General features: G+C 53.4%; 1 protein-coding gene across 2 annotated transcripts; it reads right to left on the minus strand.

Moving 5' to 3' along the window:
* Positions 1 to 125: 125 nt before the first annotated feature.
* On the minus strand, positions 126 to 11,468 carry TBC1D20 (TBC1 domain family member 20). Of its 2 annotated transcripts, none has more exons than XM_068207731.1 (8): positions 11,206 to 11,468; positions 8,785 to 8,970; positions 7,566 to 7,649; positions 5,916 to 6,102; positions 5,027 to 5,128; positions 3,492 to 3,633; positions 2,637 to 2,824; positions 126 to 2,503 (listed from the first exon to the last, which is right to left on the minus strand). In XM_068207731.1, the coding sequence occupies exons 1-8, from the start codon at positions 11,447 to 11,449 to the stop codon at positions 2,230 to 2,232; spliced, it is 1,407 nt and encodes a 468-aa protein (XP_068063832.1). In that variant the 5' UTR covers positions 11,450 to 11,468; the 3' UTR covers positions 126 to 2,229. The 2 variants fall into 2 exon arrangements, with proteins under 2 accessions (XP_068063832.1, XP_068063833.1); XM_068207732.1 differs by lacking the exon at positions 11,206 to 11,468 and adding an exon at positions 9,713 to 10,056.
* Between the last annotated feature and the right edge of the window lie 232 nt (positions 11,469 to 11,700).

Raw genomic sequence — 11,700 nt, forward strand, 5'->3', positions numbered from 1 at the left:
CCACGGGGCTGCTGGGTGTGAGGCCACACTGAGCTGGCCTGGCCACCGCAGGGAAGGTGCCAGTTCTGGGCCCCAGGGTGCTACAAGAGCAGATCTGGAAGCCCTGGTCTGCGGAGGGTAGGAAGTGTGTTTAGTAACTGTTTTATTTTACAGTTTTAGGGCTTGTAGAAATCTGCATTTACAGGGGGTGTATAAGTCTTTGTACAGAGTAACTGAAGCACCCTGGTCTCCTCCCAGGCCCTTCTCCCCCCACCCCCCGGGGACAACGCAAGAACTAAAGTGCATCATGGCCAGGGAATGGAGGGGCTGCAGGGGCTCCTCCTGGGGGGCTCCAGCCATCCCCTCCTCCAGCGTGGTGTACAGAGCCGTCCTGGGCCCTCCAGCAACATTCCCAGGTCACCACACTCTCCTGCACCAATGGTTTCTAAAGTGCTAAGTGACCCAGCCCCCAGTCCTGCTCTGCTGCTCTGGAGGTGCCAAGGGGCCAGGAATGGGCTCTGAAAGCCACACTGGGAGGAGCCCCCTGAGCAGCCCCAGGTCTCTCCAAGGCCACCAGCACCATTGAGGAGAGGAGGGAATAGGTCTTGCTGCCTGCCTGGACAAGGGTGGTTTCACACACTCCACATTTCACCTGCAGAGGCAAAGGGAACTCCTGCTCAGAGCTTCATGGGAACACAAGTCAGAAATGAAAACTGTCCACCTGCCCTCTGGCCAGAAAGGCACAACCCTTCCATGAGCAAGGGCCCATGGGGCAAACCAGAACGCACCCGGGGTGGTTATGGACCAAGACAGGTAGGAGTAGGGGGTGATGAGCTTTGCAGGGCATGAGTTTTCTTCTCTATCCCAAAATGCCTTCCACCAACACCTCCTTTTCAGGTGTGCAGACCCTGGGCATGGCACAGATGGCTTTGGGCACAACAGAGCAATGATGGGCAGTGGGAGGGAACCATGAGGGACAGGTAAGGACACTTGAGGGAGATTTAGCAGCTTGGGGGAGAGGTAGAGGCATAGAGTGTCTATTGGCTCTGTCTCAGTGGGACACTGAGTTGTCTATAAGGATTTGCTGCTTAGCTTGGAGGGCGGGGAGCGCTGGGACTGCCAATGGAACTGGTGGGGTGATGGGAGCTATGCAGGGGTCAGGGTGGCCTTTTTGGGAAACCCCTTGTGTTATTTCCAGAGGTGATGCTGAAGCCTGATCAGCTTATGGGGGAGGTTTTTGTCACATTTCCTAGTGCAACAACTTCTACCCTGTGCAAAGTGTTTCGTGAGGTGGAAAAAGCCTTTCTCCACGTGGGCATGTTAATGTCCACTTCCAGAGCTACTAAAGAAGTCTGCAATGGGTGTTTACAGTGCCACTAAGACTTGTGGTAGCATAACCTGGCACATCACAGTAAACACCTTTGGCAGGGTGACCGCACTTGTGCTCACTTCACTGACCCCAGATATGGTCACAGTACTGCCAGCACAGCAGTGGCAGTGCCTGAGAGCTGAGGGGAGCTAAGGTCTGCTCCTGGCCTCCACAAACATATCAGGCTGCAAAGATGTGGAAGCAAAAAGAGCCAGGGGGTTTTACACACTGAAGAGAAGCTCACAGCATTGTGCTGGCTGGGATGTGGGAAAGGTTTGGCTCTGCTCAGAGGGTGTCCACAGGACAAGGGCTCTGCTCAGAGGGTGTCCGCGGGGAAGAGCTGGAGCACCAGCAAAGCTGAAGGCAGATTGTGGGGCACACTGGAGCAATGAAGAGCCAAAGGGCTGCCCTGTTCCTCAGGAGTGCAACGCCCTCCACCCTCACACACGCAAGCACCCAGAACAAACCCTGTTGGACACTCTCCTCCAGGCGAAGATCTGTTCTCACTCCCATTAATTTTCCCCAATGGAGAACACAGGATCCTTTGGGCACAGCCCACACAGAGCTCTCCTTCTGTATAGTCACCTGAGCACAGTCTCAACAGCCAAATTTGTACGTCCCTCTGGTTCCTCAGGAGATAGCAGGAGTGCCTGTCTGCTCACCCTTGCACAGGGAGAGGGAAACAAGGTGAGCATGGTGTGGGGAACCGTCCTGCTGGGCTGGTTCCCTCAGTGTCTGTCACAAAGGCCAAAAGCGTTACTGGACGCAGTAAGAATAAAAAATAATCTTCAGACAGGTTGTTTCTGGACACGTCCTCCATCAGACATCAGCCCTTCCTGCTGGGGATGGACACAGTGACAGCAAAGGCCCTTCCTCCAGCTTCAGGGGAAAATCTGCAGCTGAAACTTGGGTGCCCACTCCAGTGCACTCTTTACCATAGCCAGGGCAGCTGCTCCCAGTGCCACCGTCAGCCCCATCACTGCCAGCTTGACAAAGCGGTTGGTCCGGGGCTTTGTCAAGATGGATTTTGTCCGCTCCTCCCCTCGGAGCCGCTCCTCCCCTCGGAGCCGCTCTCTGAAGCGTTGCCTCAACACAGTGTCTGGTCTCTGCTGCACTGATGCCAACTCAAAGTCCTTAAAAGTGGAAGCTGCAGTTCTGCAAGAGAAGGAACAGGTCAAGGAGCGTCCCCAGCTCACCCCTGGGACCAGCCTCTGATCAGGAAGATCTCCTCAGGGAGGCAAGACCTGGCAAGGGGATGCAGGGAACACATGGGCTGCTCAGCACTCACCGTTCCGCCTGAGCTGCCTGAGCTGCCTCCTTGGTGAGTTTGGAAGGCGGGAACTGGACAAAAATGTCCCCAGCTTTGCTGATCAGAGACTCATAAGGAAGGTCCTGTGGGATCTGGGACAGGAGGTGGTGGACAGAGGCCATGTCACACTCGCAGTCCAGAACTTCCTGCTTCCGGTGCCACACAATCTGCAGAGGAGTGAGAGGAGGACAGACAAGGAAGTCGGGACAACTCCTTGGCACATGCTGGCACTTGTTTGAGAGCTAGAAGAAAAAAACCACTTTACTTCCAGCTGAAAGACCTTCTTCAAGAGAATACGCTGCAGTGAAGCATTCACTGGAAAGAGAAATGCCAAACCTCTTCTGAAACTCTGAGGCCATGGGAAGCCTCTTTTAGGGTACTTAGGTCTGTCTGCTCAGCAGAACCTGCTACTGGCAGGCCAGAGGTGGGGGCAGAACCTCAGCAGGGTTTGACTTCATGACTTGCTGCTTGCTTCATCCTCCTGCTATCGAAGGATGGGCAGGTGGATGCAGAGTGCAGGGCTGTCCCCAGCCAGCCAGGCATCCCAGTATATGACCAGAAGCAGGACCAGCACATGAAAGGAAATAAAAACACTGTGTCATGCTGCCTCCACAGCACTGAACTGGTACAGCCAGCACATCTGGACACCCTCAGGCTGCCCTGAGTTCCCACCTGCCCTTTATCATCACCAACGACATCACTGACTGAATCTGCAGAGCAGGGTACAGCTGGGGACAGCACCAGCACTGGGTTTGCTAGCCTCCTTCTGCAGCCCCAAACTCCTACCACTTCAAAACAGCGCAGTTAATCCCTGACCATTCCATCAATACCTACCGCAGCTGCAAAATAAATGGGCATCAGTGGGTGGCAAGCCAGGAAGAAGTCATATAATCGCACAACGTGCCGGAAGTCAGATAAAACGTGGCCAAACCAGGTGATCAGCCAGCTGAGAGCAAAAATGGTTCCCACCTCCGCACTACAGAGAGAAAGAGCCATGAGGTCAGCCTGGAAACGGGTGAAATGCTCTCAAGCCAGCCCTGCGCTGCACAGCTATGCCTGGGGAAATAGAGCTGGCTGTCAGTGGAGCACTAAATCCCCCTAGAGCTGCAACTGCACCTCTGACACAAAAAAGTGTTTATCCCCTGTGCCACCCCCTGTGGCAAAGTGCTGCCACTACTTGTGTCACATCCAGGGGGCCACAGCACTGGCTAAATGCTGCTTTCAGGGGACCCTGAATGTGTCATGTATCATGGCACTGTCTGGCTTTCTTGCCTGAGGACAACTGAAGTCCTGCAGCACAGATAGATGTTTAGGTTCCTTCCTACCCTGAGGGCTTACTAATTCTGGGAGTTTGCAATCAGGGTTGGGACCAAAGGACATTTTGGCTGTGAAAAAAACCACATAGCTGCCCAAAAAATGGCTCTGAACTGACTCTTCCCATTCACTTTCATGCTTCTGATTTGATCTGCCCAGACACAACTATGTGTCCCTAATGCAAAATCTGGGAATTGAAACACGGACGAAAAATCAAAACCCCACAATTCCTATAAAGATTTGTAGGGATGGTATGTATATTACAGCGCTGGTCGCATGTGGGGATCATTCCCCTTCAAAAGACATGTGTGCCCCTAAGAACTCCTGATCCCTTTTTATTCTTCCTCACTAGTTTACATATGCATAGATTTCACAATAGGTTCATGCATATTAATTCTGCTGATTTCGAGTTACACTTACAGCTAGTTACTCTTGTAGCTAGTTTTTTATCAGAAAGTATGGAAAGAACTCTTGGGTCACTCAGCCCTGTCTGTTTCAAGGTTCAAGGAGTCTCTCTCATCTCTTCAGCTTGGAAATTCTCATTCTTTCTCCTCAGCTGGGGCAGTTTTACTAGTGCTGCAGCTACCAGACTAAACAGCTTATTTTACTTATGCTAGCAAGTTCAAAGCAGCACATTTCACCTAAATCCAAATGGATTTCTACCCTGTTAAATTTTCACTCTGTCTCAGAATTATCCCCAGAACTAACAACAAACTACAGCAAGGTCCCACCAGCCATACAAGTGGTCACGTGAAGCAGTTGTAGCATTTGTACAACACTGTCCCCAAATCCTCAGCCCTACCAATACAGACTGCAGACAAATGGGCTGAAGATGGCACCACGTAAAACCCCTCCAGACAGGCAGCACAGGTTTGAGCCTGATCAGAAACGAGTGCCACATGCCTTTGGGGTGTCACCATCAGCTGTGGGACAGCTGTTGACTCCCTGGGGAAGCCACTGTGGTGCTGGGGATGTGCTGGTGAAAATGGCCCTGTGAACAGTAACCTGAGATGGGCAGGGGAGAGCCAGGAGGCTCTAAGAGAACATTTGCATACCTCTGCATGAAGTCGTGCACCTCAGGGTTCACCTGGTCTATGATGAGCATCAGGTAATTTAAAATCTGCTTGGTATTATCCATCGTTGGGTACATAAAATCCCTGAGGAAAGATTTAAAAGGATCTTTGTCAAGCAACAACGTCAGTGAGCTCTCCCTCTAGGGAGGCAGCAGAAGGTGAAGTACATGCAATAAACAGCTTTGCTGGCAGGGCTGCTTTAACCCCAGCCCCAAGGCATTCTGTCCCTTTGGAGCAGCCTCCTTCCAGCTTGTCTGGGACACACAGGGCTGACCTGCACACAGAACCCAGGCCCAGACCATCACGTTGCTGTCAGCTGACACTTCTTATTTTGCTGCAGTGCACACAAGAACCGTAAAGCCTTTCCAGTACCCAAAATCTGACTCCTGCCTGACAGAGGAAAGATAATCCCTCTAAACCACACTCTCCAGCTGGAAGCTTGGTCTTATTTCAGTGCAAAAACAGGATAGACTTCATGTGGGGTACAGGACACTGGTAGTACAGACCACACTGCCCAGGGCTATGCAAGGACAAGAGGGAGGCAGGTGCTGAGCCAGTCCAGAGAGGGAGAGGCCCTGACAGCCACACAACCATGGATAATGTATGTGCGCTGGCTTTTCCAGCTCCAAGAGATGCTACAAATTAACTGACAGCCTTCAATTATCCCTTCCCCAGGGCACAGCTCCCTGCAAAGCCATGTGCTGTTGTGTGGTCAGGCTGCTCTCAATCACCCTCTGGGTACAGGCATGACAGGCAGCTGCTTTAACCCAAGGCTCTGCCTTCCCAGATCCCCTTCCAGGCCAGCTCTACCTGCACAGGTGTCCCCACAGCCTGAGGACACACAGTTGGCTCCTCTCCTCCCACTGAGTACCTGAGATGATGCATCGAGAGCTTCTCCACCAGTGCTGTGGCCAGCTTGTCTCCCACCACCAGGAGGAAGGTGACCACGATGTCATGGTATCCCTGGTAGTAGTGCAGCTGGGGGTTGCACTTGAGGACGTGGAGGATGATATCGATGAGCTCCTCCTGCAATCCTTCCCTCTGGTCATCTGGCATCCCTGTGGGAAGAGCAGAGGTGGCCCAGCTGTGTCACCTACCAGTGCCTGCAAGGGTGACTGTGGTGTGCAAGGAGAGCACCTGTGCTTTTACTAACCTGCCTGATCCCAAGGGATGTGGTGTATAAGGGGCAGGTGGTAAAACTGGCAGAAAAAACTATCCAAAGCTCTAATGCTGTCTCCCAAAACTCTGCAGGACCAGGGGAATCTGGCCATTCACTGAGAGGTTTAATCTCTAGATCTGCAGAACCCTTATCTGCAAGGAAGCCACTGTGGAGGACAGGAGCAGGGCTTACAGATGTTTGCACAGTGCTGCTGTGAAGAGAGGATTGTTCTACACATCCAGCACAGATGAGGAAGTTTTAGTAATTTTTAATTTCCCAGGAGCTCTAGAAAAAAATTCAACAGGACCCACTTTCACAGAAACTATGCCAACTACATCAGACTGTGAGGCCTCCACCAGCACGACTTTCTATCAGTCCCCTGCTAACAACACGTGTTTAGGGACAGGATGTCACAGGGAAAACATTGTTCCTGCACTGCACAGCTGCAGCCAGTTACTGGCAGCTCTTGTCAACAGATGAAACATCCAAAGGCCAACCAGAGAGTCCCAGTGGAGATCCTGCAATGACAAAGTTCTCCTTTTCCTCTGCTTCACTAATGCAGCTAAAAATAGGCAGGAGGCTGCCATTCAAGGGCAAAAAAAAAAAAGTAGGAGCAGAGCCTCCAGGAATCAGGCCTGCACACAGCATCCATGCCTGCAAGAATCAGAGTGAACCAAGTGTTTATACAAAATAAAAGTGGCAGAAGGGGGAGGCAGATTCTGGCGAGAAATAACGACTGCTCAGCACAGAGAGCTGCTGGATTTAGCATTTTATAAATAACACAAGGCACCAGCCTCCCATCAGAACTAAACAACTGCAAAACCATTTTGCTTCTAAATGTTCTAATCTCTGTTAAATTTGGTGCAAGAATCTGATTTTGAGACTGTTTTATACCAGGGGTTGTTCTAAGCACAGACAAACTTGCCTTCCCTGCCCCTGAGCTACACCATGGACTAAAATAAACTGAAGCAAATGGCATGTTTCAAGCTTTCCATCTGTCCTAATCTCAACAGGTCATGGTGCACAAGATCCATGCAGGATCCGTCCTCTCTCTGCTGCAACTGTCTGCCAGTAGCAGCCTCCTGGCAGAGGGGCACAGTGGGGCAGGGGGAGTGGAACGTTAGAAAAGCCACGTCAAAACCATCTGTGCAGAGACAGCTGAAGGAAACTGATGGCTGCAGAAGGGCTTCACCGCAAGAAGCAGCTGCTGTGAGCTCACGTGGAAAAGGTTTTCTAGAAGTCAGGCCCTTGGAGAAATAATGGAATGCCACCTTCTGCAGCCTCCTAGGGAGGTCTGAGCCAGGAGGAGCCCCACGGCATTGCTCTTGCCCCGCAGAGAGGGAAGAGCAGAACCCCCCTCACCTGGTGGGAAGCGGCGCAGGGATCGCCGCACATCCAGTAACACCTGCTGGTAATCCTTATTGCCCTCTCGCAGCTCCTTCCCTGCTGAGAAAATAAGGAACAGGATTAACATGAAGCAGTGCAATGGTACTGGGAAGAGAGTGGGGTGAGGAGCTGGGAAGATCCCTGCTGAATGTGGACATGAAGCTGCACACACCCCCCAGCTCCACTGTATAGCCCCTTTTTCATGTCACACCTCAGCCCTGTCCCTGCACTTTCACTGCCACACACTCTGACACTAACAGCAAATGAGACAATTATTTCTTTAGACAACACATGTTAAAATGCTTAAACTGACAGCAGCACTCCCAGCACTCCTAGAAACATTTCTGCTACACAGTTTTGCTGTGCAATTCAAAGTGTACTCAGCAGCAGCACTGGAGGAATGCTATGAAGGCCACAAAGAATCATTTATAAAATAGAAACAATTTAGAGGAAAATCTCACTCAGGGTTAGCTAAGACAGTTAAAACAGAAAAGTTCAGTGAGCTAGCAAATTCCTTCTATGGGATCATGTAAAGTTAAACATTGTCTTCCAGCAGCTCTGGTCACCTCACATCATCCTAATGCCACTCGGCTCCTGACTGAGGTGGGGGGATGCATGTTTCCAAACAACCACAGAATCAGGAACAACAACAAAATCTGTCCTGGGTGGCTCTAAAGCTACAGGACCCAGAGCTCCTGCATTGCCTGCATTGCTAAGGTTTAAAAACCATGTGGATACTTGACCAGGAAGGTTGTTGTCCCTGTGCCTGTTCTGACCAAAAAGCCACATGTGCTTCACACAACAAACTGCTGCCTGGAAGAGACATCGGTAGAATTTTGGCCACACCAGGGCTCAGCACAGCCACCTCTTCATGGGAGCAAAACAAATCAAGTCTGATTCTTTCTACTGCAGGTGAACTTACATATGTCAGCTAATGCTCAGGGCTACATTGACTGCATCCACAATGAACTGATTCCATGACTATCACTAAAGAAAACAACAAATGTTTTTAGAAGTGATGTATTGTTTGCATACAGCACGGTATTGGTGCTGCAGTGAGTCCCCTTTGTACATGAGCTTACTGGGAAATGCAACATACACAGGTAAAAGGCAGGTCAGAAAGCACATCCCTCCTCTAGGGACAAAGGTCACTGAGCTGTTCCTTCCAAGCAGCTGAGTCCAGGCTGTTCCATACCTGGAAGAGGGGGCAGGTCATCTGTATTAACACTGAGCAGCTTTGGCCACACTTTGCACCGGATCTCATCCGTGAGCAGCCCGCCCTCGCTGATCGCCATCCGCCTCAGCTTTGGCACGTCGATGGGGTCACTGTTCAGAGCCTGGTAAATCTCTGCCACTTTTCTTTTCTTCTTAGCATCAAAGTCTGCAAAAGGTCACAGAGATGTGAGCTGACAGGCAGTGCCAGCACACAGTGGGGGCTAGCAATAGCCACTCACAGTGATGACACAAGGAGATGACACAGGACAGTCATCACACTGTCACGACAGGGATGACTCTGGTGGGGACCCCTCCAGCTGAGTGTCCCCATTTCTGCAGGCTCAGCATTGGGAGCACCTCAAAGGGCATTTTCACTACTTCCCTACCCTGGGGGTCCCACTGTAGGAGGCAAACACTGCTCCTCCTGACACCAGAGCCACCAGCAGGGCCCAGACGGAGCCCTTGGCTCCTGTCCTTCCCAATGGCTCCATACAGGATCAAGACAGCCCTGCAAAGCCATCCTGAAACTCTTTGCCCTCTGATGCAGCTGCCAGCTCAGATGTCAAGTGTTTCCTAAGACCAGGACTTAGGAAAGTGTTCAAAGAAAGGTTAGGAAAGTGTTCCCAAAACTGTGTTCCTACCGACTCCCAGGTGCAGCCGTCCTAGGAAGAAGCCTGAGTATTTCCACGGACAGCAACAGACACAAGAAAGGACATAATTATACCAGAGTTAAAGAATCATAAGCACATTGACTTGTCCTATAACAAACACAAACCTGCCAGCCATGAGTACACACACAGCTCAGCCAGAAGGAAATAATTCCCACTGTTTTGAGGAGCACAGGAACTTGGGGCAGGGAGGGAAGGGGGTAACACACAAAGCACAGTGCTCGGGTTAGACACACTTACGGGACACCAGAGTGCTTCCCAGGGAGCGGAGAAGGGACACTACTTCACACCACATGGTGGAATTTGTCACCACTGCCTCATGTGAGGAAAGAGAGAAGCAGCCGAGAGCCACTCGATATCCCACACTGGAGGAATTCCCAGTAAGGAGGCTTTGCTTGGCAGCTGCAGGACTGGAGTGCAGGATGAGGCCACAAACACTGCCTTTCCCTAAAGGCTTTTCCCATAGATGCAACAACTCTTGGGATCAAACAGGACTCATTCTATAAGGGACATGTCCAAATAGGATTTGGGGTGGGAGGAATTAACAGGATTTCGATGGAGAAACAGCTGTTTCCCAAGGCCGCGCCCTCCCGGCAGAGATAGGGGAGCTCGTTCCTTCCTCTGCCCACGTGGCACCTCAGCCACTGCCCCGTTCCTGCGAGCTCCTGGCTGGAAGTGCAGCTCTCAGCGAGGGCTGAAGGGAGCCGGCAGGTCGGCAGGCTGTCACACACATGGACGCTAAGTAGGTCGAGCAGTGGATGCTGTTCCTTCTCAAAGACCCTTTTAAAACACTTGTTGATCAAAACAAGCTGTAACAGCCTACGACAGAGCTCCACCTCCCTCCGAATTCCAAGATCTTGGTAACATTAAATCTCCTCTCGCTCACACAGTGACTACAGTTTACTTCCTTTCCGGCCCCTTGTGCAAGCAGAGTTATTTGCACAACAGAAGCCAGCTCTGCTCAGCCGGTTCCCTGTTCCCAGCCAGTTCCCTACCCCCCGCTGTTCCTGATCCCCTGCCACACGCACGCTCCGGGTGTCACATACCGATGCCTCGGGGAGGAGACAAAGCCTACGGGAGAAAGAACTGTTCACACACAAAGAACTTAAGGAGTAGTGGGAAGGAAGCAGCACATCTTGCGGGCTCCTCCTCTCAAACTTACTAAAAAAGACCGCAATATTTGCACTTTTCGAACACACGGGGGATAACAGCTGCGAGTATTATCAAAACCAGTGCATTTCAAAAAATGTTTTATGCAACCACAAGGTTAACTCGCAGGTTCACCCAAGGAAGAAGAGACACAAACGCAAGGTGAGGGCGGTCTAAAACCCAGATGAGTCCGTCGGTGCTTCTGCACCGCTGCAGGCTCCGGGCACCGACACACGGCCTCGCCAGGTCGGGCCAGCCCGGCGCGGCCGCAAAGCCCTCGCTGACTGCCGGGGACCGCCCTCGGGCCCGGCTCGGGTCAGGCAGCATCAACCGCACGCGGCTGCCGCCTGTCCGCCCGAGCCCGCGGCGGCCGCACACACGCGGGGTGGGCCGGCCCCTTCGCTCGGTCCCCGGATCCCCGGGACCCCCGGAGCCCCCGCCCGCTCCCGCCGGGGCGGCTCCGAGCGAGCACCGGCCCCGCCCCGCCGCCAGGGGGCGCCGCCGCGCCCGCAGGGGGCGCTCCAGCCCCCGCCACCTCAGCCGAACCACTGCCCCCCGCCCGCCGGGCCCGGCCCAGCCCGTACCGTGGGCGCCAACGCCGTTGCGCGGCGGGCTCTGCCGGCCCATGTTCCCGGGCGCTGCGGCGCATTCCGGACACCGGACCGGACCGGGCCGGGGCTCCGCGCTCCCCGCGCCGTCCGGTCCCGTCCCGCCCCCGCCCGCTCCCGCCGCCCCCCGCCCGCCGGCGCGCGGGCGGGACGTCACGGCGCCGCAGTGCGCAGGCGCGGCGCCGCCAGGCGGGTCACACGGGCGGAGGCGGCCGCGCATGCGCGAACGGGGCCGCGCGGCCTGGCCGCCGGGGCTGTTTAAAAGCAGCGAAAACCAACGCCCGGCCCTCGCCGAGGCCGCCGGACGGGCCAGCCCTGCACCCTCAGAGGCGCTGCACGCAGTGGCTGCTGCCACCACTCGAAAAAAGCCCGTAAACCCTCCGAAGTCCCCCGCCAGTGCTTGGAGACACCGCAGTGGGAGAACAAGGGCCCGGCTCTTCTGTAAGGGCTTGTCAAGTCCACAGGGTCCGT

The sequence above is a fragment of the Anomalospiza imberbis genome, chromosome 17 (assembly GCF_031753505.1).
Source record: "Anomalospiza imberbis isolate Cuckoo-Finch-1a 21T00152 chromosome 17, ASM3175350v1, whole genome shotgun sequence".
In the NCBI taxonomy this organism is placed as follows: Eukaryota; Metazoa; Chordata; class Aves; order Passeriformes; family Viduidae; genus Anomalospiza; species Anomalospiza imberbis.